A 27945-nucleotide genomic window follows, 5' to 3' on the forward strand; every position below is an offset into this window, starting at 1 on the left:
TACTTTGAAGCGAACTGTTCCTTTAACAGATAGCAGCGAGCAGTGAGCAGACTCCAGAGGTGGGAGGTGGAGGTGTGTTTGTGTCGGCGGAGGGGGGAGTGTCAGTGAATGAAGGGATAAACGGAGTTTGTTTTGGATGGGGGACAGCCGGGGGGGAAGAGCAGCAGAGGGAGCAGAGACCGTGAGAGTCTGCGGCCAGTAAAACACCAGCAGCTGGACGAAAGCACGGTGAGTGTTTTTTTTTTTGTTGTTGCGTAAAATGGATTCCTATACTAGGCCTACTTACTGTAAATTGTCAAATGGTTGGATTTCAAACATTTCTGGTGATATATATGATGGTGACAGATAAACACTTTGACGCAGAACTTTAGAATTTAAGTTGAATACCAAAACTGCTTAATTATCAAATCACGTGGACATGCTGTGTTTTTATTTTGGGCATTTTAGCGTCAAAAAAGAGAAAATGATTTTCACATTGTATCACACTGAACTGAAGACTTTATATTTCCAAGATTAGATAACATCGTAGGGTTTTTTGTCATTACCAAACCTTCACTAAACCAACATCCCTGTTTACGCACATAACAATATTTACATATTGTTGAAAATAGGAAAAAATGTTGCAAGGTCATTTTTGGTAAAAAAAATAAAAATAAAAAAATAAGCAGCATTCAGAACCGATGGAGTAGGCTAGTTTTCAGTAGTTTTTCCACCGTCCCTGGCTAGGGGACACGTTTTTTTCAAGGGAAGCGCATTTTGGCACAATACCGGTTGGGAAAGACACTGTGCGTCTTTGTGCACGGCCGGCGCGGCAGCTCCTCTGCGGTCTGGACTGTTGATCCCCGGGGGGACGCGGACAAACAGTCCGGACGGGGAAAATTCCTCCGTCTCTAGTTTCGTGGCCCCTCTCTGCTCAGGGGTCTAGGAACAGAACGTGTTATGCTGCTAAAATATAATATAGCATCCTGTATAGTCCGCTTGAATTCCATGCAACCTTCAAGTTCAATTCCAATATAACAAATTACATTTAACCGTATTTCCTATGCTCCGATTTATTCCGTCAGGTCCATCTATGACAGGATTTGATGCAGCAGTTCTTTGACTGAAAGGTTTTATAGCATGGCACCATTTCACGTGCCAACATTTTGAGACTCCAAATTTCAGAGTGTGGAGCTGTGAAGCTTTTCATGTCCATTCCTGCGGATCAAGTCTGTTGATCCGACATGGGAATGTGGTTTTAAGGCATTCCAGTGAAGACTGGGGCAGCCCAATCAGAGCAAACTAACACTAATCTCCCAAAGTACAGAATGATGGAGATATTGTTGTTTGTCAACGTGAGCTTTAGTAAGGAAATGTAAAACAATGTGACACACACATTTCTCTGATAGAGTTAGAGTTGAGTTTTCATAGGCTGTGATACATGTTTAGGTATCCTTTAGGAGCCCCTGAGTGTTTCTGAGCTTGGCATCCTCTATATTTGGATTTTACCTGCACGGGTACACATTCTTCCTGCTCTTACTACTACTACTACTACTACGTGGAAGAAGTACTCTCAGAGCCCTTACTTGAGTAAAAATACTCAATAACAAGGTCCTGCGTTAAAGATTTAATAAAAGCAAGCATAGAAGTATTATCAGCTAAATGTATCCTACTTAAAGTAACAATAGTAAACCTATCTACTCATGCTGCAGAAAAATGTCCCTCTAACTGATATATAGGACATTATTAGATTATAAATAATGTTGCATTAATGTGTGAGGTGTGTGTGTGTGTGTGTGTGTGTGTGTGTGTGTGTGTGTGTGTGTGTGTGTGTGTGTGTGTGTGTGTGTGTGTGTGTGAGTAATGTGGTCGGGCCCCTTCAAAGAATTACAAGATAAATCTGAGGGGTTGTGAGCTGATCCACGGGAACAAGAAAAAACTAAGTTCTACTTCACAAATCTGTATTTTTTTTTCATGTGTGAAATTTGTAATCATTTGATCTCTTTGGGCCTTGACAGTTAATCAAACGACAGATTTAAAATTGGACATTTATGGTGGGGGAAATGTGTCTTTGATGAACAACTTATTGACATCTGAAACTTGAACTCGAGCGGCCCCAGACAGACACTGTTTTTGTAAAGGGTTCACAAGCCAACAAGGTTAAAAAAAAACAACAAAAAAACAGCTGATCATTAGGGAAGTTATACAAGGACATGTAATGCTAAAACCGGTCATTTCTAACCAACTACACAGGGTCAAGCACTGTTCACAGTTCAGCAGAGAGACGAGTGAATGATGAATGATGTTGATTCAGTGTTTCCTCTGTAAACACTAGGGCTGTGTATTGTTTGTATTGTATATATATACACGATACGTATCACGATACATGGGTCACGATTCAATATATTGCAATATATTTCGATTGCGGGAACCATCACCTTATCGTGGTGGAGAAGTTTGTGTGTCCCTATGAACCTGAGGGCTGTGTTGTCTGGAGCTTTGTGCTCCTGGTAGGGTCTCCCAAGGCAAAGTGGTCTCAGGTGAGGGGCCAGACAAAGAATGGTTCAAAAATCCTATGAAAAATCGAGGAAGGGATGAAGTGACCCTGCCCGGAGGAAGCCCGGGGCCCCCGTCTGGAGCCAGGCCCAGATGGAGGGCTCGTCAGCGAGCGTCTGGTGGCCGGGTTTGCCACGGAGCCCGGTCGGGCACAGCCCGAAAAAGCTACGTGGCGGACATCCCTCCATCCCATGGGCCCACCACCTGTGGGAGGAACCGCTGGGATCGGGTGCGCTGCCACATGGGTCAGGGGCCTTGACGGACCAGACCCGGGCAGCAGAGGCTGGCTCTGGGGACGTGGAATGTCACCTCTCTGTGGGGGAAGGAGCCGGAACTTGTGCAGGAGGTGGAGCGCTACCGGTTAGATCTGGTGGGGCTTACCTCTACGCACAGTCTTGGTTCTGGAACCATACTCCTGGATAGGGGTTGGACTCTTTTCTTCTCCGGAGTTGCCCAGGGTGTGAGGCGCCGGGCGGGGTGTGGGGATACTCACAAGCCCCCGGCTGAGCGCCGCTACGTTGGAGTTTAACCCAGTGGACGAGAGGGTCGCCTCCCTACGCCTGCGGGTTGTGGGGGGGAAAACTCTGACTGTTGTTTGTGCATATGCACCAAACAAGAGTTCAGAGTATTCGGCCTTCTTGGAGACCTTGAGTGGAGTCCTGCATGGGGCTCCAGTCGGGGACTCCATAGTTCTGCTGGGGGACTTCAACGCGCACGTAGGTAATGATGGAGACACATGGAGAGGCGTGATTGGGAGGAACGGCCTCCCTGATCTAAACCAGAGTGGTTGTTTGTTGTTGGACTTCTGTGCTAGTCATGGATTGTCGAACGCCATAACGAACACCATGTTCGAACATAGGGATGCTCATAAGTGTACTTGGTACCAGAGCACCCTAGGCCAAAGGTCAATGATCGATTTTATAATCGTTTCATCTGATCTGAGGCCATATGTTTTGGACACTCGGGTGAAGAGAGGGGCGGAGTTATTGCTTAACTGGTGGTGAGTTGGGTCAGGGGGTGGGGGAAGACTCTGGACAGACCTGGTAAGCCCAAACGGGTAGTGCGGGTAAATTGGGAACGTCTGGAGGAGGCCCCTGTCCGACAGACTTTCAACTCACACCTCCGGCGGAGCTTTTCGTGCATCCCTGTGGAGGTTGGGGGCATTGAACCCGAGTGGACAATGTTCAAAGTTTCCATTGCTGAAGCTGCGGTGAGGAGCTGTGGTCTTAGGGTCTTAGGTGCCTCAAGGGGCGGTAACCCACGAACACCGTGGTGGACACCGGTGGTCAGGGAAGCTGTCCGACTGAAGAAGGAGTCTTTCCGGGATATGTTATCCCAGATGACTCCAGAGGCAGTTGCAAGGTACCGAAGGGCCCGAAGGGCTGCAGCCTCTGCCGTGAAAGAGGCAAAGCAGCGTGTGTGGGAGAAGTTCGGAGAAGACATGGAGAAGGACTTTCGGTCGGCACCAAGGTACTTCTGGAAAACCGTTTGCCACCTCAGGAGGGGGGAAGCGGGGAACCATCCAAGCTGTGTACAGTAAGGATGGGGACGCTGTTGACCTCAACTGAGGAGGTAATAGGGCGGTGGAAGGAGCACTTTGAGGAACTCCTAAATCCGACTAATACGCCCTCTATGGTAGAGGCAGAGCTGGAGGATGAGGGGGGATTGGCATCAATTTCCCTGGTGGAGGTTGCTGAGGTAGTTAAACAACTCTACAGTGGCAAAGCCCCAGGAATTGATGAGATCCGTCCAGAAATGCTTAAAGCTCTGGGTGTGGAGGGGGTTGTCTTGGTTGACACGCCTCTTCAACATTGCGTGGAAGTCTGGGACGGTGCCTAAGGAGTGGCAGACCGGGGTGGTGGTTCCCTTTTAAAAAAGGGGGGACCAGAGGGTGTGTGCCAATTACAGGGGTATCACACTTCTCAGCCTCCCGGTAAAGTCTACTCCAAGGTGCTGGAAAGGAGGGTTCGGTCGATAGTCGAATCTCAGGTTGAAGAGGAACAATGCGGATTCCGTCCTGGTCGTGGAACAACGGACCAGATCTTTACTCGCAAGGATCCTGGAGGGAGCCTGGGAGTATGCCCAACCAGTCTACATGTGTTTTGTGGATCTGGAGAAGGCGTATGACCGGGTGCCCCGGGAGATACTGTGGGAGGTGCTGCGGGAGTACGGGGTGAGGGGGTCCCTTCTCAGGGCCATCCAATCTCTGTACGACCAAAGCGAGGGCTGTGTCCGGGTTCTCGGCAGTAAGTCGGACTCGTTTCAGGTGAGAGTTGGCCTCCGCCAGGGTTGCGCTTTGTCACCAATCCTGTTTGTAGTATTTATGGACAGGATATCGAGGCGTAGTCGGGGTGGAGAGGGGTTGCAGTTCGGTGGGCTGGGGATCTCATCGCTGCTTTTTGCAGATGATGTGGTCCTGATGGCATCATCGGCCTGTGACCTTCAGCACTCACTGGATCGATCACTGGTTCGCAGCCGAGTGTGAAGCGGCTGGGATGAGGATCAGCACCTCTAAATCGGAGGCCATGGTTCTCAGCAGGAAACCGATGGAGTGCCTTCTCCAGGTAGGGAATGAGTCCTTACCCCAAGTGAAGGAGTTCAAGTACCTTGGGGTCTTGTTCGCGAGTGAGGGGACAATGGAGCGGGAGATTGGTCGGAGAATCGGCACAGCAGGTGCGGTATTACATTCAATTTATCGCACCGTTAGACGTAAAAAGAGAGCTGAGCCAGAAGGCAAAGCTCTCAATCTACCGGTCAGTTTTTGTTCCTACCCTCACCTATGGTCATGAAGGCTGGGTCATGACCGAAAGAACAAGATCCAGGGTACAAGCGGCCAAAATGGGTTTCCTCAGGAGGGTAGCTGGCGTCTCCCTTAGAGATAGGGTGAGAAGCTCAGTTATCCGTGAGGAGCTCGGAGTAGAGCCGCTGCTCCTTTGCGTCGAAAGGAGCCAGTTGAGGTGGTTCGGGCATCTGGTAAGGATGCCCCCTGGGCGCCTCCCTAGGGAGGTGTTCCAGGCACGTCCAGCTGGGAGGAGGCCTCGGGGGAGACCCAGGACTAGGTGGAGGGATTATATCTCTAACCTGGCCTGGGAACGCCTCGGGATCCCCCAGTCGGAGCTGGTTAATGTGGCCCGGGAAAGGGAAGTTTGGGGTCCCCTGCTGGAGCTGCTACCCCCGCGACCCGACCCCGGATAAGCGGATGAAGATGGATGGATGGATGGATATTTCGATACTGTGCGTAAGGCGATATATTGGGATTTTTTTGTATAATTTTAGAAAAACTAAAAGATGATGTGCATAAAAGTCAAATAAGTTTACTTTAGGTAAATAATTCAGTACACAGAAAATCAAACTGCCAGTTTGGGATTGTGGTTTTCTTAGTGAGCAAATTTTTATATGCATAAGTAGGCCATAATAAAAGAAAGTACATAGCCCCTGTCACAATACATAACACATTATGTGCAATCTGAAAAAAGATAAGACATCTGTCTGACTCTATGTCAATAAAAAAATGCTTGCACTATTCCTACACAGGGTACATCCAACACATAACACCTTTTGTGTTGCAAAAACACGATAAAACCCCCCCAAAAAAACGATATTGCGTTTTTGAAAGTCAATACAGTATTGCAGTGTAACGATTTTTTCTTACACCCCTAGTAGACACTGCCATGGCCAAGTAAGTTAACTGTGAGTGAGTCAATGAATGAATGAATGACTGAAGTGGTGGATCTATTAGGTTACCTCACATCTAAAGAAATCTCAATTGCAGCCAGTTGCTGGCAGCTCGGCCCTTTAGGTGTTAATGGAAAAATCGACACTTTTTATTTACTGTGTCACTGGTCAAGAGGAGCCTCAAGTAAAGACTTTTAAAGCCTCTGAACAGCCACACAGGTGTTTTCAGTTGATTAAGTTAAGTTAAGTTGTTGTCCTATGCAGATCAGACTCTGCTCAGGTTGAAAGTGGGCCGGAGCTCAGATGGGAATTTTTTTAGGCCACAAATATTATCTACCAGTAAGAATGATAAAGGTGTCATTTTTTCCTGCCCTAACAGGAGCAACACAGCTAACAAGAGACTCAGGAATATACAGTATCTATCAATAAGTCTATACACACCCACGCAGTCCTGGGAGGAGGTCTAGTCAGCCATATTCACTGAAAACACCTGTGTGGGTGTCAAGAGCCTTTAAACCTGAGTTCCTATTACATACAATAGTGTGAATGAAGTAAATGCTGTTATTCCCCATCTCAGATGTTCTCCCAGCTCTGTCCTGACACCCTCTGGGTCCTGCTGCTCAGCCTCCTCTGCATCCCTGCAGCACACACGGCAAAATGTCCACAGCAGTGCGTCTGTGACCAGATCCAGCTCACCGTGACCTGCGTCAACAAGAACCTGACTCAAGTTCCTCCTACTGTTGACGAGGTCTCTTTCTCACTCACACACACACACACACACACACACACACACACACACACACACATTTCTATAGTATATTTAGTTCCCATCTGTTTCCATCTGATGTCTAATCTCCTTTCTTTATAGATCACAGTGAAATTGGATCTACGAGGCAACGACATCCAGGAACTTCCCACCGGGGCTTTCAAACACACTCCCTACCTGACTCACCTGTCGCTGCAGCGCTGTAACATCCGCAGGGTGAAGGAGGGGGCTTTCCGCGGCCTCGGCCGCCTGGTCTTCCTCAACCTGGCCAACAACAACATTGACATCCTCTACCAGGTCATCACACACACACGCTTCAAATCCAGTTCTCACAGCATTATCACTTTTTGTTTGTATTTTAAAAAGGTCCCATATTGTAAACGGTGAGGTTTTTTATATCTTTGTTCATTATAAAGCAGGTCGAGGTGCAATATCAATACTGGGGAAGTTTTAAAACACTCCAATCCACAAAAAAATGCACACAACCTGGACTCAGAGACGGTGCCTTTAAACAAGCCGTCAGGACTTCTGTACGGTTGTGATGTCACAACTATACTATATATACATATATATATATATATATATACACACACACACACACACACACACACACACACACACACACACACACACACATATAGGTAGAAAGTGCCTCTACAGTGCCGTTACAGTCATTCCCCGGCTGCAATGACAGTGCAGAGACTCCAAGAGTGCAGATGTGCGGAAACACTGACCAATCAGAGCAGACTGGGCTTTTTTCGGGAAGGGGCTTAAAGAGACAGCCGCTAAAACTGAGTGTTTCAGACAGAGGGTAAAATAAAAGTTGTTTTTTTTAAACATTAAATCATGTAATTTTAGTAGTTTTAGTAGAAACCTCAAATTACAAGTATGAACCTAAAAAATAAGCGTAATATGGGACCTTTAACTCTGCATCACTCCTCCTTATTAAATAAAATCTACTCCCCACCACCATACATATTTTCAGTGCAGCACAGGAAAACCTTTTGTCTCCCTTTTGTGTTTTGCGAGTCCAGGAGTCATTTGACGGCCTGTCCTCGCTGAAGCAGCTCATGATCGACCGTAATCGCGTGGAAGAGATCCAGCCTGGGGCTTTCTCTCAGCTCGGCTTCCTCAACCTGCTCTCCCTCACACACAACCAGCTGGTCTACATCCCCAACATGGCCTTCCAGGTAGCAACATATCTCAAACTGAAAAGGTGGCTTAAAGAAATGCAAAAATGTCTTCTGTTGTTGGAGCATTCATTCAAAATGCAATTCAACTCAATCTTACTGATAGTGTAAATCCATTACAGACAGTTATCTCAGGACACTTTACAGAGTAAGTCTAGACCACATTCTATAATTTACTAAGACCCAACGATTCCCCTGAGTGCATGCATTTGACGTGACAGTAGCGAGGAAAAGCTTCCTTTTAAAAAGACATAACCTGGATATCTCTCTCTCTGTCTCTCTCTCTCTAACTACAATAAATACAGAAATATTACTCATAATAAAAAAGCCAACCTATCCTCCTTCCAGGGCTTGCAGAACATCAAATGGCTTCGTCTTAGTCACAACTCTCTAAACTACCTGGACACCGAGGCCTTCGCCAGTCTGTACACGCTCACCCGTCTCAGTCTGGACCACAACGAGCTGCAGTTCTTCCCCACTGAGACCATGACCAGGTACAGGACCACTATCTGGGTTACAGTGGCACAGAGCTACACAGAACTCTCATGTGGACAGTAAATCTACTTCAGGAAACAATGTCTAATGAGAAATTCTAATATTTAATGAAAACAAATTGCTGTTATGTCGGTAATAGCGGAGTTACACTTTACTTGAAGGTATCTACATAAGAGTGACATGACACTGTCATGAACGTGTCATAAACATTATAAACAAGTCATAAACGTTTATGACATAACGCTTCTTTTAGTACGTGTCATTCGGTTTTTGTCATGACAAGTTAGGGTTAGGGTTCATGTGTCATGATAGTGTCGTGTTCATGACAGTGTCATGTCACTCTTATGTAGATACCTTCAAGTAAAGTGTTTTTTTACTATGCGCAAACAAGACTAAAAGTCTACAGCCAGGCTAAGGCACAGTGGAGCTTTGGGCCAAACTGCTAGCAAGGCTAAAAGCCATAGGTTAACATCACAGTTGCCTGGTGTCTTGGAAGGAAAATACATCTGACAGCTATAATATAGTAATATTTGAGTAATAAACCTGAACTTTCCAAACTTCTCTGTATCCACGCAGACTGCCAGAGGTGACCCGTCTTGAACTGAGCTACAACCCGATGACTTACCTTGGAGAGGAGGTGGTGTCCATGGCCAAACTGACCCATCTCTTCCTGGACCACATGTCCCTGCAGGACATGGACAACACAGCTGTATCGAAATCCCACAACCTCATCCACCTGGACATCAGCTACAACCAGCTGCGCGTCATCCAGCCCTTCTCTGAAGGTTCACCCCAGCTGGCACGCCTCAACCTGGCAGGGAACCCCATCTCCTGCAACTGCTACCTGCGTCCACTCAGGTACAGCGTGCCTTTGTGGATGTCAAACTAACGGCTGACGGCCAAGCTACAGAGCTTTTAAATCACGTCAACCAAAAAGGTACAAATCGTCTTTTTTTCCCCCCCTGAGTACAGGGAGTGGTCGATCCGGAGCAAGGTGAAGCTGATTGGGACATGTGGAGGACCGGCCCATCTCTCAGGAGAGAACCTGGAGGCTGTTTACCCTGCAGAGCTGCGCTGTCAGAGCCAGGAGGCCATGCTGAAGGCAGAGTTCGAGGAGGCAACCAGGATCACTCCACCACCCACGCAAGAGCCAGAGAACAAAGTCAAGTGTCCTGCCAACTGTGTCTGCGAGGTGAGTGGGGCTGTGCGAAGTTTCATAATTTACTTTTTACTCTTTGTCTACTTATACTTTCAAGTTTCAGTGTCTACTTGTACTATTTCAAGTTTGCTAGGACTCTAATGCATAGCATTCTCACTCTTGCTTTTTGAACTGACACAAAAACATGATATGAAAGGTATATTTACACTCGCTTTCATGCATGTTTCATATCTGTATTAGGGCTGCACGATATTAGGAAAATATCTAATTGCGATTATTTTGACTTAGATTGTGATTGCTGTCTGTATGCTAAATATGAAGCCAGAGCACAATTGTAGCTGATGAAAACTACTTTAACATAATGTCAAAGGGAGAGTGGAACAAAAGTATGATTTGTGTCTTTGTGCCGTCTGTCCATTACATTTCCATGACCCCCCCCGTCTTCAGGCTGAGACACACCACTCCTCGTGTGAGAACCACGCTCACACCAAAGTTCCTCGTGGTTTTTCTCCCAACACGCGTCTCCTCGACCTGCGTGGCAACCACTTCCACTACATCCCTAGCAACAGCTTCCCCGGCGTTGCCCAGGTCGTGTCCCTACATCTGCAGCGCTGCAAGATTGCGGAGGTGGAGGGCGGGGCTTTCAGTGGAATGAAGGGACTGATCTACCTGTACCTGTCGGAGAATGACCTCACTTCCCTCAGCCCCGACGCCTTTAAAGGTCTTTTAAATGCTAAATTAAAATGAGTAGAAAAGGCCTTTGTAGCATTATCCTGACTTGTGTCTCAATACTTTAAATTGGAATTTCTATCATCTAAATCCTCAGGCCTGCCTCAGCTGACTTACCTCCACCTGGAGAAGAACCGCTTCACCGGTTTCCCGAAAGGAGCCTTCAAACTGGTGCCCAGCCTGCTGGCGCTTCACTTGGAGAACAACTCCATCCCCAAGCTGGAGCCAGACATCCTGACCGGAGTGGAGGGCCTCAGAGCCCTCTACCTCACCGGGAACGCCATCGATCATGTGTCGCCCAGGGCCCTGGACCAGGCCAGTGACCTCGATACGCTCCACCTGGGAGGAAACAAGCTGAAGGAAGTGCCCGCTGAAGCGCTGAGCAGGGCGGGAAACCTCAGAGACCTGAGGCTGTCTGGGAATTCAATTCGCTGGGTGGGGCCAAATGTGTTTCGACCATTGGCGAGGTCACTGAAGGAGCTGTATCTGGATAACATGGGACTGGAGAAGGTGAGGGGGCTCTTCATGTGACCTAGTACACTTTTCAGACGGCATGCTGAATGCAGGTACTGATTCAGTCCGGAACATATGGTACTTATGCAGAACACACGTGTATACAACAACACATAGCCTTTTGTTTCATTTCTTTTTTTGCCATTTACCTGAAATAGCATTGTGACAACATAACTTAAACATGGAGAATATGCCTCTGTAGCACCAAAACAGTTGACAAATTTATTTGTTAAGTTCTTTTTTTTTTTTTGGGCATTTTAGGCCTTTATTTTATTGGACAGCTTAGACTTGAAAGGGGAGAGAGAGGGGGGAATGACAGGCAGCAAAGGGCTGCAGACCGGAGTCGAACCCGCAGCCGCTGCGTCGAGGAGTAAACCTCTATATATGGGCGCCTGCTCTACCAGGTGCGCTAACCAGGCACCCAGTTTGTCTGGTTCTTAAACAAGCAGCCTAGACCCTTCTCTTTATACCTTTGTCTTTGTTCTCTCTAACCTGCCCATTTACTAGTATCAGCAACAAATCATTTCACAGAGGTTATTTTAAAAATGTTCTTTGTCTTACTCTAGATGTCACAGAACTCCCTGGCAGGTCTGGGTCCTGGTTTGAGAAGTCTCTTCTTGGAGGGGAACCAGCTGGAAGAGGTGCCCGACCTCCACCCCCTCACTTCTTTGGAAGTCATCAACCTGGCCGACAACCCTCTGATGTGTGACTGCCCTCTGCTGCCACTACGCATGTAAGACTATTAAAGCGCACATGAATGGGCCCTATTGTGTAGTCCCAAATCACTGGGGTTTGGGCAACCACACAGGTGTCTCCAGTTAAGGTGGCTGATTGGACCTCTTCCAGGACTGTGTGGGTGTGGTTAGACTGATTGATTAACATCTTGCTGAGTCCCCTGTCAGTGTTGTTGCACCTGTTAGGGCAGGACAAATGTTGCGTTCCAGGCAACCGGTAACCCGTGTTTTCACAACTTTCTACCCGTGAAAGTGCCCTGGAACGGCAGTCGAACCTGTAACTTACTACCCGTGAACTTGTACCAGATCGTTGTACTCCCAGTTACAGTTTTTGATGTCACACACACACACACACACACACACACACACACACATAAACAACAATGGCGACCCCTGTTGATGCTGTACAGACGCCAGTGATTAACGGTGAAAAATAGAAATAGACATAAATAGGCAACGTAAAGTAATTCCGCACATTGTAATCAAAACAATACACATACGATTGTGTACTACTACAGGTTGTTTATTAAATGAAGCCCAAAATATGTCGCAGACTAGAAATCGCTAGTATCAGCTAGCTCTAGGTAATGTTAACGTTAGGTAGCCTAACCTGAACCCTGCCAACGGCACAATGTTTAGCTAGCCAGCTCGTGACTTTGCCTGGAACACTACCAAAGTCGTGAGTCGTGACTTGAAGTCGTAACTTACGGGCTAAAAATTGGATCTGGAACGCAGCCTTCCATTACATTTTTTATTGGTAGAAAGAATTTGTGACCTAATAGACCTTTTTCACGGCAGACATGTCATAGTAGGAAAAGCACAGGTGTACTCAAAACCATTAATGGTGGCTGCATTCCACTTAGGAGAGGTCCTGGTATTGTGTGTGCTGACTCACTGAAATAACTTACTGGGACACTTGATGGAATTGAGCCATCATTAAGGTTATCAATCTCAGCTCTGCCTTTCCTACTATGACAAGTCAAAATGTCTGCTGTGAAAAAGGGCCATAAAGCTCCGGCCCACCTTCAACCTGAGCAGAGTCTAATTAGCCAGAGAAACTGAAAACACCCGTTTGTGTGTTCAGAGGCTTTAAAGCCGTTTTTTTTCTTCAGATCCCTAAAGCAGGACAAAGAATTGTTTATCTAAAATTGCATATTTGTATCTGGGATGATTTATCTTAGAACATTGACACTCCACTCTGAGTTGTAGCGATTCCCTTGTTATATGTTAGCTACTAACACCACTAGTTACTCATTTGAGATGGTTTACTTAGTGTTTGGGCATAATTTGATCTCATCTTCATCTAGGTGGATTGAGAAAGTCAATCTGAAGGTGCGAGCCACATGTGCCAATCCCCCTGAGCTAACCGGCCGCAGGGTAAAGGATGTCCACGTCTTCAAGGCCTGTCCCGGGGGCGAAAGCCTACCCTCCCCCCCTACAGCCACCCCAAAGCCAGCCAAGGCACCCAAGGCAACCAAACCCAAACCGATGCACCTTAACGGCCTTCGGCATGTCAAAATGATCAAAAGAAAGTCAAAACTTCGCAAAAGTCTGAACACAAAACCGGCAGCAGTCAAGAAAACCGCCGAGAGACGCAGCATGGTCTGAACCTGCTGCCGTTTGTAATCATATTCTAAGACAACCTCCTTGAGGTTAAATCATGGATTCAACTCTCAAACTGTAACCTGCAGGGGCTGTTTCACATCTCCTGCCAGTCAGTTTTCCATCAGCCATTTTGTTTGCAATATTTCCATTTTGCTGTTTAATCAATTGTGTTGAAAAAGGTCAAAGATGTTTTAAATCCTGGGGGAACCTACAGTGACTGAGCACTGTCAGCACTGCCCTGCTTCACATTCACAGCATTAGATACACATTACCAGTTCGTCAAGCTGCTCTGTTGGACGTTTTAGTAGCCTCTCAAAGGAGGCTAACTGTCATTAGCGTCAGACAATCTTTGGCTTCAAGCTAGTTATCTTGAAATACTACACCACAACTGCACAATGTACTTAACTAAATACACTGAGGCAACATTTAAATCGATAAACAGTTTTTTTTAATCAATGATTTCGTATTTACAAAAAAAATAACATCTGGATATAAAACAGGTAAAAAATAAAACTTTACAAACATTTCTCACATTTGTTATGCGAACCCAGAATGATCTTCAGTCATATTTACAGGTTGGATGTTAGACTCAGAATGATAAATCATGTTAAACTTAAACAAAAGACGTTGAACCAAATCAATGGGAGAAAGTGAGGTAGTTTACAATTGGCTAAACCGGTCCTTGTGAACCATATGCAAATTGCCCAATCTAAGCCCAGAAGATTCACAGGAAACATGCAAGGATCATAACTTTAAACCAGCAGACATTAAAAGATGCACTGGCTCTCCCTACTAATAATGTACCTTATTTTTAAATTGCTCTAAATATCCCAGCCTGCTGTTGTCTGTCTTATTTTGTCTTCAGTGTTGTTTTTTTTAACCACAATAGTCTTTTTTACCACTTATTTTACTCCATTAGTGTCATCACAAATCTCTTTGCCCTGTATTGCTCTCACTGTCCTCTCCTTGGCTCCCCCTCTCTTGTTTTTGTTTTCACTCTGCTCCATGTTGCTTTCTCCAGTGAAGCTCTCTTCCAAAGATCCACTGTCTTCCCTTCTTCCTGCTGCAGTTTCACTCTGCTCCATCTTTTCATGCGCTACGTCTTCCAGGCTGCTCTGCTCTGGCGACCGATGCGGTGCCGACTTACTCTGCTCCCCTCCCGTCTCCTTTTTGATTATACCCAGAGGGACTTGTTGAGGGTTGTCTGGAGCCTCAATGGGGGTCTCCATCTCAACCTCCACCTCCTCCACTTTCACCTGCACAGCAAAGACTACAGAGACAGAATCAAGTCAGCAAATTACCAAAATTGCATCATGAAAAATGAGAAAAGTGAACAGCGTGTTGTACAGGTTTGTCCACTTACTCTCGTGCTCCTCGGGCTCCGTTTTGGGCTGGATGAGAGGCACTTTTGGAGCAAGACTGAGACCTTCCAGCCCTGCAGGACCGTTAGTGCCAGTGGCCTCAGGCTGCTGACCAGCATCATCTTTAGCTTGGTCCTGAGAGAGCCTCTTCTTTGCATTCTTCTTTCCTAAAACAAAACAAGGAAGTGAAAGCAGTGTTATATAACCATCAGATGGAAGAAAACACTAAATATGATGACTAATCTGATTTCTGTGGCAAGACACAACACTCCATATCCATTTCTGAGTCAAGACTTACTCTTTCTTCCTTTCTTGTTCTGTGCCGCCTGGCTCTCCATTAAATCAACTGGAAAACAGAATGAGACACCCCGTCACTTTTATTCAGGGTCAAAGACATCTACACAGCCAACGTGACATCATGACTTCGCGTAAACATACACGCCACTTTCTAAAGCCAAGTGGCGTGTTATCTGTACGCATTTTGAGCTATCCGCGTGCATGTCTACGCCGTATACAGCGGAGGGGTTGGGTTTAGGAAAAGAAGAACGGGACGGTTGGGTTTAGAAAACAATAACGGGACAACAACGGCACGGTTGGGTTTAGGAAAAGAAGAAAACGACGGTTGGGTTTAGGAAACGTGACACGCGGGACACGATCCCCGGTCTCCTGGGTGAAAGTCCTGTGTTGTTTGACCCATCCACCACCCCGACCAACCTCTCTATGCGGATTTTTGGGCTTTCATACTATTCGCTACGGCGTAAACTGACACGCAATTGCAAGGTAATGTAAGTCAATGGAGGCCAAACGGCGTTGATAAACACGCTAAAAAGCGATTATGCGTCTTGATAACACGCCAAAATGGCATACGAATTGGCGTGTCATACATACGCCACTTAATGAGATCAGTCTGACACAGCACTGACTACCAGTCGCTCCTCTGCGACAGCGGACTGAGGTTAGAGAGGCGAACTGGACCGCTTTCTACCTCATTTAGGCTTTATTTCCACCAATTATCAAATCTGCAGTTTAAATCAGAATTAAAATCCCTCACGTAAACACCTCAATCAGAATAAACTGGTTCAGATGCCCAGTTGATGGCTTAACATTAACTCTACAACAAGCAGGGGGGTATTGCTATTAAATGGGGCGTTTTACCGAGTCCTGGAGGCGGCTGGAGCTGGTAGCCCATGAGGTCACACCAGCCGACCGGGTAGATGTCTGGGGACTGGTGGTCCACCCACTGGTCAAACTCATCCTCCCAGCCGTCAAAGTGGATGAGCAGCAGGCGGCCCACGCAGCGCTTCACGGTGGCCACGCAAATCAGCCGTGGCTCCATCAAGTCCACCGCCTCCAGCTTCATGTTGGGGGAGAAGCCGTGACCCGGGTAATCCTGAAGAAAAAACAACTGCGTTTCATATGCCGTTTGATAAAAGTTCCTTTTCGTGCCAAAAAAACCCCAAACTAATAGAAAGATTGTGTAGTATTCAGGTAAAAAAAGAAAGTTCTCTGCGCTTCTGCAGACCACAACAATCCGGTGCAACCAAGGCAGGACAAAACAGTGTAAAGTAACAAAAAAATTGCCAGTGCAACACAGATGTCTTCTTACTTAATCATTTCTTAAGGTGCATAACAGTGACTAACGTTTCGATGTAATGTTACATCTTCATCAGAGTCATTGGACTTGGACAAAGACATCTGTGTTGTACCGGCAATCTTTTGTTACTTTACAAAGATTGTATTATTATACAATCTTTGTAAAGTATATAGTATTTGCATGTATACATTTAAAGATGTGTTCAGAAAAAGGACCGTCTTGGTTTGCCATTATGTTCAAGTTAGGACTAAGTTGTTACGTCGCTAAACAGAGAGCACAGCTTCAAATGCTACACGAGGTTTGGACTTTTTAATCTTACAGCGTTGAACAGTTGTCCCGGTGCAGCTTTAGCGTCGGTATCCTTCAGATATTTATCCCAGGTGAAGGTCTGAGAGTCATAACCTGCCAAGACGGAGAAACCAGAAAGTATTTTCATTAACAGTATAGTGCTTGAGTTATTTTCTCAGCAGAACGTGCACATGGGCTGGAGTCAAAGCAGTGAGCTGCAGCGGAGACGGAATGGAGGCACGTTTAGATTTACCTAGAGGTACCGTGAGAGGGATGAAGTTCTTTTTGCAGAAGTTTACGGGAAGGATGGCATGAGATGAGGCGTGGTAACAAAACCAATCCGATCCGTTGTTTGATGTGGTGCCATCTATACCCACCATCAGGTAGCCATCTAACAGCACCTGGAAGGAGTGGAGGGCAGCAGAGTCAGACACGCAGAAGAAAACGACAGCGTAGGAGTTACGCGTTTAGGACAAGGCAACATAGTTCATAACCACCTAATTGTTCAAGCAGATCAGTCTAGTCTGTCTGATGAGGTCTAAACAAGATTCGACAAAACGCGACACACAAAACCAACCAAAAACAGCCGTCTTACCTTGTGTATAGTGGCCACACAGATGCTTCCCAGGTTGAGAGGGTCAATGGCCTCCAGCTTCATTCCCTCCTCAAAGAAAGCTCCCTCCATGTAAACAAACCTGGGCTGCAGATCACACAGTGGTTGTCAAGAGTTGTGCTGATAGCAGCACTATGTCGAGTGAGACTTTCCATAGTGAGCGCCGATTATTGTCCCATCAGCAATAGCCAAAAATGCACTCATTTCACCGCGACATCTACTGTCATCAAATAGGGCCCATTCAGACGAGAGGAAAAAAGCCATCTGGCGATTCACCGCAGGGTTTGTGCAGCGATTTCTCAGATCGTTTATACTTTAGATCTCGACATTTCTGATCACACTTGAAGGCAGCATTATTTCACAGAGAAAGAGGGAGGCAGTGAGCTTTACGGTTTACTGTACAGGACTCACACCACCACCTCAAAATGGACTCCCAAGTCCGATCGGCAGTTACATGATTGGCCACTGCAGGGTGACAAAAAGATATTCCAATAGCTTGAACCTCTGTTCTTTTAGAAGGAACACTGGAGGGTCATTTTTGGCCAGTTCTGATAGCTGTGTGCGTATTGAAGATAGACGAAGATGAAAAATGAGAAGAGCCTTCTGCGTGTGCCCTCTCGACAGTCGTTTGCTTTCCTCACTACCGTTTTTCTTCTCAAACCCTAATTGGCTTAAGCTGAATAGCCAATCAGAGGGATTCCTCTCACCAACGCCGATTTAACATGTTGGATTGCCTTAAAAAAAAAAAAAAAAGCCGACCGGGGTGGCAACAGTGCGTGATAAACCGCAAAAAAGTAGGGCGACGGACACTGATCTCCTTGGTGTGTCAGCACCTAAACAAGACTCAAATGCTAATATAATGTGTACATACAAACTGTGAAGATGTAAGTATCACCGAAGGACACAGATTAGAAAGTAGAGGTGCAACGATGAATCGATTATTTGTCAACTATTAAATTAATCGCCAACTATTTTGATAATCGATTAACCGTTTGAGTCATTTTTTTATTAAAAAAAATATAAGATTTCTCCGATTCCAGCTTGTTAAATGGGAATATCTTCTAGTTTCTTCTCTCCTTTGTGACAGTAAACTGAATATCTTTGAGTTGTGGACAAAACAAGACATTTGAGGACGTCCTCTTAGGCTTTGGGAAACACTGATCCACATTTTTCACCATGTTTTGACATTTTTATAGATCAAACAACTAATCGATTAAATTGAGAAAATAATCAACAGTTTAATCGACTATGAAAATAACCGTTAGTTGCAGCCCTATTAGAAAGTGTTTCTGACCTAGTCATGAATCTAACAAACAGAACAAATTAATCTAAAGGATATTACTACAAGCAGCTGTTGAGTCTACTTATGCTTTTTGAATTGTTTGATGAATTATTTCTTGAGCAATGCCATTTGTCTTACCTTTTTAAAGAGCAGGAATAAACTGTCACAGTTCCCCTTCCAACCACTGGCAGCAGCGTCCACACTTGCTATAATTAAAAAAGAAGCACTTAAAAGATGTATGCTATGCGTTTTGTTGCATTACCCATGTCATTTCTTCTGTGTTTCTTGCTATGGGGGAAAAAAAAACATCTTAACCCTAGACCTACCAGGTGTTTTAATAGCATGACCCACGGTGCTGGACCAGCCTATCGGGTGCAGCAGGGGACTCCACATGTGGCACCAGAAATCAGAGATGGTGTTTTCGGGGGCGTCGCTTTGGTCGGCGTACACGAGCCGCAGGCGGCCACCAACAATAGAGTCTATGACGGCCACGCGGGTCCGACTCACGTATTTGGGGTCCACCACCTCCACGCGCATCCCTATTCTGAAGGAGGTCCTCATGTTCTCGGCCAACTAGAGGGAGGACCGATGGAAGACGCCAAAGGGACAGACATTGATTAATTCACTGAAGTTAAACAATTTGTGCAATTTGAATTCCTCGTACTCTTCACATGTACAAGACAGATGAGTTATGAGCCAAATCATTCAGTTTTACCTTCAGGTAGAAGTCAACAGGTAGAGTGTTAGCCCCCACCAGCTTTGTCATCAGATACTCTTTCCAGTCTGGGATGTTCTGCTTCACATCTACGAACACACGGTTTGTCCTCAAATTAGAACATATCCAATCACCGCAAATTTCAATTTATCAGTATCTGCTATTTAACTCCTGATTAGAGCTGGACAATAAGGAGATTATCAAATATCACTATATTTTTGATATTGATATTGCGATGATATTGTAGGGTTGACTATTGGTGCTTTCACAAAATATTTACACAATGAGATTTGGGTTAAATAATCATCAGTAATGTAGATATCATGACTGGTCATGAAAGTGGATAAAGGCAAATAATACAACAGCTAGAACAGTCTGGTAGGTTCAGAAAATGACATCACTGTACTGTAATGTAGCCTTTAAAACCAGTAAAGGCAACACTTGTGTCATGTTAAGATGTCCAAAATGAAGGACGATATCTAGCCTCATATATCGATATAGCTATATTGCCCAGTCCTAATCCTGATGCTTCATTCTAAGTGCTCGCCCAACCAGGACAGTCACGTTTACTATCCTAATGCCATCAGGGGGCCAGTGAACCGCCGTGGTTCAGGTTTGAGTCCTCACCTTGTGGTGGCACCAGCAGCTTGCTCGTCATGGCGCACCATCCAATCGGGTTCAGCTCTCCCGAAACGAGACTGCACCAAAAATCGTGGCTGCTGTCGTATTCAAAGCCTTCATATCTCAACAGGGCTTTGTATCCTGGAGACAAGGGGTGGGGAGGAAAGAAAGAGTGAAGTTGCTATGGATGAACTTTTTAAATGGAGCAGTATCTTCTGAAAGGAACCGCACCAGCGGGGCAAACAAACTCTAATGCGATTCAACCGAACTAAACCAGGCAGGTGTGAAAGCGCCCTCTACGTCCGTCCGACACTTTGGTACAGTACATGGTACATTGACAACCCCAGGGCACGCTACACTAACATTTTCTGTGGAGTTTCAATAGTCAAAAGGATAAATTCACATGTTCTGGCTGACCTCATGGCCTTCGCTCGCTAATTGTGTGTATCCTTGACGTCTAGCAAATGTGCTAAATGCACGCTTGGCACGCTAACAACACCTGTAGATGAGTGGAATAGTGCAAAACCATTGGAAAGAATGTGTATCGCTGCACACGCGTGCATGTGCGAGACAAACAAAGCGGGGGACCAACTCATAGAAGAAAAAAACAAAAACAAACAAACCCATAGTGCTACCAGGGGCCAAAAACTCCAGAGAACCTTAAATATGAATAACAAGAAAATGTGACAACTGCTCAAATTCATAATCATAAAAAAGATAATTCCATACAAGAATGGCCTGTTCAAATAAACACTGGCAAGAAAACAGGCAAGATGTACACACCTGCAATCTGGATGACCGTAGCGAGCCAGTAGACTTTACTGGGCAGGACCGCGTTTGTGTTCAGGACCTCCACCTTCATCCCCATGGTGATGTCATCCCACTGGGCACACAGGGGAGCCTGCACGGGATAGGTCAGACCATCAGTGGGAGGTCTTTTATTTCGGTCTAGCATTTAACTATTAGTTTTGCAATGCATTGTTTTTGTTTTTTTTATATGTTGGACTAGATTTTTCATGTTGGTGAGAATACTATTTAAAAGGCTGTGTGTGCACGTCTAAATTCAAACCTATGTTGGCAATAATATTAAAGGCAAACATTTTATCATCATTTGATCTCCGAATGAGCTGTCTATGCACCGATCCAAAACCACGTAATTTAGCCTCGAAAGAAATCTACTTTTAAGTAGTTCATTTATGTTCTTTTTTTCATTATGACTGTCAAACTAAATAATAAAATAAGTTATCCGGCATTCATTCTCAGTATGCATTTCTTCATGTTTTACAAAGGATTTGACCTGAGGCAGTGCAATGCTAGCAATCATATCACATCCATAGAGGCTTAGCAGTATACAGCTGTTAAAAAAAACCAATATATTATTATATTACCTTGTATCGAATCGGTACTCGGCATCGGCTGATAAGCAAGTTCAGGAAAAATTGGTGTTGGAACAGCTTTAGTTTCTAATTACACTTTGCAGATAGGACTCACATGTCTGAAGCAGGACACTGATGCAGCCAGAGAGGTTTCCTTCTCCAAGTAGGCGCCCCATGAAAAAGCTTTAGCCGCTGCTACAGAAAGGAAAGAACAGGGATGTTTGTGTGTACATGTACTGTATGCAGCTTCTAATATTCCCCCAAAAAAGCACCAAATTCCAGTAAAGTTGGCCTTTGCAGGATAAATCAGTGTCACCCACAAAATGATATGGCCCTGTTTAGACATAGAATCTGGTGTCAAAATATACTGTAACGTCCAAGTAACTGCTTGACATCTGAATATGTATGGCAATAAAACTATTTAGATGCCCTGTGTGTGTGTCAGTGTCTCTGTGTGTGTGTGTGTGTGTGTGTGTGGTTAGGGCTGCACGATATGAGGAAAATATGTGATAACATTGTGTACTTGATAATTAAACAGATATTAATATGTACTCAGTTTAGCATTTCTGCTACTTTCAGTATTCTGTTAAAATACAACAAATTGCTTGTTGAATTTAAAACAAATGGAAGGAAATCATTTCCAACACTCTTTTATTGAATATATTGAACAATGAATTAAATATAAAAAGGCACCACTAAAAAAAAAGAACGACAATTACATTTTAAAAGTGCAGTTTCCTACTGAAATTGTCTTTTAACCAACACAAAATATTGGAGTGTTTTTCGCGATATGTTGCAGCCTTTCGCGATGTGTATATGGTGCCAGTTGAAATTATAATGACGGTAAAAAAACAAAAAGATATATTGTGCAGCCCTAGAGAGAGAGTGTGAGAGTGTGAGTGTGTGTGTGTGTGTTTTCACGGGCCTCACCATCCTGTCCTGTTGGGGCTGGCGGGGATTTATTCACCTTGTGCAGCACTGTGGCTTTTTTTGAGGGGGGTCTTCCCTGGAGAGAGAAGCACAAAGAAAGATTGAGTGGTTTCATTGCTCTGTGCCATAAATTGACTTACAGTTGGTTCAGTATGCATTGGTGAACAGCATTATCCTGAAAGGAAAAAAGTGGACTAGTAGTAGCTTTTAAATGGCAAAACAGATCTAACATTAGTCAAAAAGCAAACTCTTTGGGACTAATTGCCAGACAACCTGTCTTTTTACAAAACACAGTTTACTGCCGTTTTCTCAAGAATGTTAGTAATGTGTAAAATCACATATTTTCAAAGTTAAGATGCAACTGGCATACAAAACATTACAGCTGTCGTTACATATAATTAAAAAACTGATGTGGCACGCTGTCCCCAGTGGAAAGTACGCCCTAGATCAGGTGCATAAGAGCTCAGAGGAGCATTTGAAAGAGAGAACATTTTTTGTCCCGTCCATGGTAGGCAGGGAAGAAGCTGCATTGGCATACCCATCGCAACAGCAAAACATGGAAGCCAGAGCAGTACTTGACTTTAACATCAACATCTTTCAAGAAACGATTATCCATCTTCTTTTGGGAGAGCTTCCTTCAACAAGTGGGTCATTTCAGCACATCTGTGACTACAAAAAAGGCATTCCTGCTGTTCTCCAGTGTTGTCCTTGCAGCTTCATCCATTTCTGACATCTGGCCAGCCAGACCCGGTGGTGTCGCCCCACCCATTTCTGGAAGAGCTTGCTGTCTTTTAACCCCGCCCAATCAATCATAAACATATATTCATTACAGTTCTATTTAAAACTCTTCCTAATGCACAAATTGAAGGAACTGGTGGAATTACATTTAAAATAGTCCTCCGGTTAAACGGCTCAGTGTGCGTTGCTTTGACTTCTGTGTGCCCGAGGTGTAATGAAGGTATCCAGTCAGGATGACTCGGTAGCGAGGCTGGTTTGCCTGAAAAAGTAGAATTTATTTGATAAGTTATGTAGCTATGCAGCCAGCTAGTTGTGCAAAATTAGCTGCGTGAAGCAACACACCCAACAACAAACCACACAACCTGGCTACCCTACGCCATGTGCTTGTGTCTTACCTGTGTGAAAATGCTTTGAACACACTAAAATGTGTGAGGGAATGTTGCTAAAGGTGATGTTTGTTCGCCTTACAGCTACCATCCATGCCATGCGACGCCTCTTTGTTAAGTCGGAGACCCAACTTCCCTTGTGTTGCTTCCATGCTGGAAAGCTGAAAAACCGCATGCCGACCCGTTTCCCATGCCGGTCGTGAGAACGGCTATGGCAGTTGATAACACAGCAAGCGTTCACCATTCCAACGTGTTTTCAAGTTGGATACGTAAACACAACTGCAACTTCTACTTCCACTACTACTAGCTACTCCTCCTCCTCCTCATGAATAAATTATTTTCGAAGTCAACTTCCGGTCTATCGATGCTACGAGGAAAGCACACCTCCGCTCATATGTCAAGTACACTTTTTTACTAGTCATGCGTTACACCGTTCATTTTAAAAAGGGGGACAATTCGCAAATTAAGTCTAATTTAATTCTTAGAAATGTGGGAACATAAGGATGAGGGACCATTGGGCTGACCCCGGGACGCGGTGGACTTAAACAGCCGGCTCATCCAGGCTGTCGTGGTAGTCATCCGGATCAAAGTGCTTCTGGCAGACGAACCGCTTGTTGAGAATGTGGAGCGGAGTGTTTACATCCATGTTGAAAGCCAGCAGCCATGTTAAATGAAAACGTGAAAAGAGTCGGCCACGCCCGCAGACAGCCTCTCAGGTCGGTGCAATGTTTTCAAGTCCAGCGCGCTCCTCTACTTCTTCCCCCATTTTTTTCTCCGATTGATAGCTTTTTGCAAAATACCGCCACCTTTTGTTCGTAATTAATCGTGGAAATATACATTTGCAACAAAATAAAAATACATTAGTTACACTCAATGTCTCGTTGAACAACACACACACACACGGGGTCTGTTTTTGGCTGAGTATTCTAATGAACGAAGCAATAGTAATCACAAAAACCACAAACATGGCTTCATCTTGATGCTTTTCAGTACTGAAACAAGAAGTGAGAGACCACATTCTCTTAAAGTCTTGACCAAATGTATTTCACATTGTTTTGCAGTTCTTCATAACTATATGTGCTCATTTATTCTCTGCTCTCACACCTGTTAAGCAAGATATGCTCTGCTGATTTTGATTACATGTAAAACTCAGGTCTGTAAGTGAAGGGTCTGAAGAGAAGTGCAGCTTCTCTGTGCCTCGAGAAGAATTGGAAAATAAAGCATAGCTAGATGAAGGGAGGTGTCAAGAGAGAAAGCCCTGTCACTGCTTCTCCAAAAGTGGACTGAACCTACCACATTTTTGTATAATAAATTATTTATGAAGCTATAAAATTGGAAAACAACACTACCTGGATACTAACATAACTTACTGTCAGATACAGCATAAGTATACACAGCAGACAGATCTGTCTAAACCCACAAAACAAAGAACATTTTGGACACTTATTATCACAAAATGCCTAAGGTGACCAAAGTGCCAAACTCCCGAAAAGTTAGTGAAATTATTTAATTAAGCAAAGCAACTACTGTCAGCTGTCCCATTGGTGTCACATAGTGGTCAACAGTACAAGTGGTTGAACTGTCAATCTCTCTGTGTTTAACTCAAAAAAGAAATAATAAAGATGACACATTTTTGCATTGTTGAATCACTTGGGTGAAAAAAAAATAAAACTCTGCTTGCAAACAAGTGAACTGAAATATTTTCTCACCTGCAGTCGTGCCAGTATGGAGGTCTTCTTGGAGTTCGATGAATAGGACCGTGAACAGGATATACTGCAGAAGCGCTTGGTCTTCGAAAAGAAGGTGCTAATATTGCCGGTGGTGCCACACATCTCACACACCACTGTAAAGATAAATGAATACTTTTAGCATAACACATGCTCAAATGGCTTTTAAATGAACGGACAGAAATGTACATTTTGTACATGTTGTCTCTTGTTCCTCACCTGGTCGTTCTTCTTTGTTTTTTCCCCCCGGCTTCATCCCTCCTCTTGTCAGATGGTCGTCGTCACATTCTCCATCAGTATTATCCGAGTCAAATGGTGCCATTTCATTGCATTCTGCCTGTGAAGAGTAAAAAACAGAGTGCTAAATAGAAAGCGTGAATATGACTTTATATTATACATGTAAACAACCAAGAGGCTAGTTTAACACTCTCATAATGACAAAAACTCGCTGTTTCTCTCTGCAGGGACCTTTTCCTGATCCAAAACTACTCACTCTTATGGTAGGGTCTCTTGGTTCAGCTGTAATGCTCCGGCGTTGTATAGCAGGCAGGCAGTTTCTACAGCCCACTCCATCACATGACGAACAGTGAGGACGGACAAACACTGTAGGAGCAGCACCCGGCTTTAGCTTTAGAGTCCCTGGCTCAAAGTACTCCCTGCCAAAATGCTGGCAGCAGAGGTGAGAGTTGGGTGAGGCGACCCACTGGCTGCGGGTGCGCTGGACCTGCTTCTCCCATTTGCGAAACGCCTCAGTGTCTTTTGGGAATTTAAACAGCGTCACACCATCTTCTGCAGTTTTTCCGCATCCATAAGCCACGCAGTGGTAAGGCATCCTGTGCTCTGCTCACAAGAGGACCACCAATGCCTCAAAGTGCAATGCAGAATCTACAGCCAATGCATCCTCTCTTCTTTTGAGCTAGAGCTGTAGGGTGTTGTTCTAAGAGCTCTGCAGAGGAAAGTGATGATATTGTATGTCACACAGTTTTCTAATTCTACGACAGAAAACATTTACTTTTGGGTAACACCCATTTCTAGACACTAGGCATGAGAAAACAGTTGGTCAGCAGGGGCAGACACTGGCAGAGCTGGAACATAGTTTATATAATTTTTATACTGTTTCTTGGTCCAATATTTCTTGGTCTTAAATGCTGCATTCCAGTTAAGTAATACTGTAACTTCTGACTGAAATGAAAGATGAGCAATGCTATTAGAAATAACAGTTTCTCTACATTTACTCATCTAAACTAAACATTGCCTGAAATAAGCAATATGAAAACACATGACACAATGATTATTTATATTGAATTGATTGGTTGATAATCCTGATATCTGATTGTGTCAACAATATCCTAAGTCCTAAACACAGAGTCTACAAACGAAACATGTACATTAGACAATGAAGCGTTCATTTCTAGACAACACAAACTTCTACAAACCAGAACTTTTGTTAAATAGGTGCACACAAAGTGAACGTCATTACCAGGCCTGACATGCAAAAAAATAATGAACACGTTCTAATTAATTTCGCTGTTAAACTCACTGGTCTGAGCTAACTGTTAAAGCTGCCTCAGCTTTATGAACAAGCTGGTCAAAACGTAAACAAAAGTGTGACTAGCTCACATGCTACATGCAAGCTAACTGCTAATAGTGCCAATAGCACGTTTCTCAAATTATGAAGCAGTAATTCGCTTCTTATTACTTTACGTGGCTACTTACGTAAAGGTTAATAACATCCAAGGCCTCATGGAAATGTTTCATAAAACTGCAAAACTATCTGGATGTGGCTATAAGTTTAGCTAGCTAGCTATATCTTCGTAGCCCCCCGGCACTGTGCGGTCGCCTACCTTTTACGTCATCGCAGATGATGATCTTCTTCTTCTTCTTCTTCTTCTTCTTCTTCTTCTTCTTCTTCTTTTTGGCTGATTACTACTTTTGTATTATACCGCCACCAACTGTACAGGAGTGTACTATGAACTTCATAGAGTCTAGGCTTGAATTAATTCAAAACAAACAAACAAAAAAACGTATATTCTTTTCCTTCTACCAGTATTATTAAGAAAAATAAGTGTGTCAAGTCTCTCCCTTGTCATGCCCTTTTCTTCAAGTATATCATGTATTGAGTTCTCTCCTTCCACTTCCTGCCAGTTTATTCTGTTATCATTATATTTCTCACATGCAAAAAGTACATATTCCACATCTTCTTTGTCTTGGCATTCTATGCATAAGCCATTACCATGTCCTACTATTTGTAAGGTAGCATTCAATCCTGTGTGACCTAGTCTAAGTCTGGCATAGACCACTTCTTCCTTTCTGTTAGACCGGTGGGACCGGCCTGTTCTGGGAACGGCAAGGATTGCAGGTGGAACGTGTATAGAGCAACGGCTTACACATTTAGTTTTAGTTTAATTTATTAAGGATCCCCATTAGCTGACGCCTTGACGACCAGCTAGTCTTCCTGGGGTCCAACACTACATTTAGTCAAACAATATTAAAACATGTCATAACATATACAGAAAAGACATTTAAAAAAATAAAATAAAATACATTTTTTCAAGTTATTGGATTTTGGTAAAGGTAACATCATCTGCCCCCTACTGGCTCCTCTTGTTAAATAAGTGTGGATATCTGAACTGTAAGTCATGTTATCAAAAATAAATGATGGTGTCTGACTTTGAATAACAGAGTGCAACAAAGTAAGCACATTGTCCCATACTAGCAGCCTAAAATCTCCTATTGTATCTGCTTTTATATGTTTAACTGCTCTTTAATGTTTAATTTCTTATACTGCACTGTAACTTTTATTCTCGTATTTTACCTGTTTTTTTTTTAAAATTTTTTATCTGTTTTTATGTAAAGCACCTTGAATTGTCCTGTTGCTGAAATGTGCTATACAAATAAAGCTGCCTTGCCTTG

The 27945-nt window shown here is 44.3% G+C and overlaps 2 protein-coding genes and 1 long non-coding RNA gene across 6 annotated transcripts; 2 read left to right on the plus strand and 1 right to left on the minus strand.

The window, feature by feature from the left end:
• Positions 1–104: 104 nt before the first annotated feature.
• Positions 105–14234, plus strand: chadlb (chondroadherin-like b). The gene is made up of 11 exons (XM_078278682.1): positions 105–228; positions 6788–6958; positions 7079–7273; positions 8011–8166; positions 8515–8660; positions 9238–9519; positions 9634–9853; positions 10268–10541; positions 10647–11059; positions 11629–11795; positions 13104–14234. Exons 2-11 carry the CDS (start codon positions 6788–6790, stop codon positions 13402–13404), a joined length of 2325 nt encoding a protein of 774 aa, XP_078134808.1. The 5' UTR covers positions 105–228; the 3' UTR covers positions 13405–14234.
• Positions 13833–26949, minus strand: l3mbtl2 (L3MBTL histone methyl-lysine binding protein 2). Of its 4 annotated transcripts, none has more exons than XM_078278679.1 (18): positions 26877–26949; positions 25526–25978; positions 25252–25369; positions 25015–25148; positions 22182–22257; positions 21367–21446; positions 20659–20776; positions 19882–20016; positions 19255–19343; positions 18866–19112; positions 18678–18745; positions 17240–17344; positions 16898–17045; positions 16676–16758; positions 15918–16152; positions 15061–15108; positions 14765–14929; positions 13833–14671 (listed from the first exon to the last, which is right to left on the minus strand). In XM_078278679.1, the coding sequence occupies exons 2-18, from the start codon at positions 25862–25864 to the stop codon at positions 14304–14306; spliced, it is 2556 nt and encodes an 851-aa protein (XP_078134805.1). In that variant the 5' UTR covers positions 25865–25978; positions 26877–26949; the 3' UTR covers positions 13833–14303. The 4 variants fall into 4 exon arrangements, with proteins under 4 accessions (XP_078134805.1, XP_078134806.1, XP_078134803.1 ...); XM_078278680.1 differs by having other exon boundaries at positions 21367–21443; positions 26749–26892; XM_078278677.1 differs by having other exon boundaries at positions 26749–26892.
• On the plus strand, positions 25145–27945 carry LOC144535905 (uncharacterized). Its single transcript, XR_013503712.1, has 2 exons — positions 25145–25406; positions 25497–27945. It is a non-coding gene; the product is annotated as an uncharacterized LOC144535905 (long non-coding RNA).

Source organism: Sander vitreus, chromosome 21 (assembly GCF_031162955.1).
Source record: "Sander vitreus isolate 19-12246 chromosome 21, sanVit1, whole genome shotgun sequence".
Taxonomy (NCBI): Eukaryota; Metazoa; Chordata; class Actinopteri; order Perciformes; family Percidae; genus Sander; species Sander vitreus.

Bases quoted from the DNA above. Each gene is read 5' to 3' on its own strand.
- chadlb (XM_078278682.1), top strand. From the start codon at position 6,788: ATGTTCTCCCAGCTCTGTCCTGACACCCTCTGGGTCCTGCTGCTCAGC. The intron at 7,274-8,010 runs GTCATCACACAC...TTGCGAGTCCAG, and splicing joins ACATTGACATCCTCTACCAG to GAGTCATTTGACGGCCTGTC. The intron at 9,520-9,633 runs GTACAGCGTGCC...CCCTGAGTACAG, and splicing joins TGCTACCTGCGTCCACTCAG to GGAGTGGTCGATCCGGAGCA.
- l3mbtl2 (XM_078278679.1), bottom strand. From the start codon at position 25,864: ATGCCTTACCACTGCGTGGCTTATGGATGCGGAAAAACTGCAGAAGAT. The intron at 21,447-22,181 runs GTGAGGCCCGTG...TCCTTTCTGTAG, and splicing joins AGCCCCAACAGGACAGGATG to CAGCGGCTAAAGCTTTTTCA. The intron at 18,746-18,865 runs GTAGGTCTAGGG...TTTTAATTATAG, and splicing joins TCATGCTATTAAAACACCTG to CAAGTGTGGACGCTGCTGCC.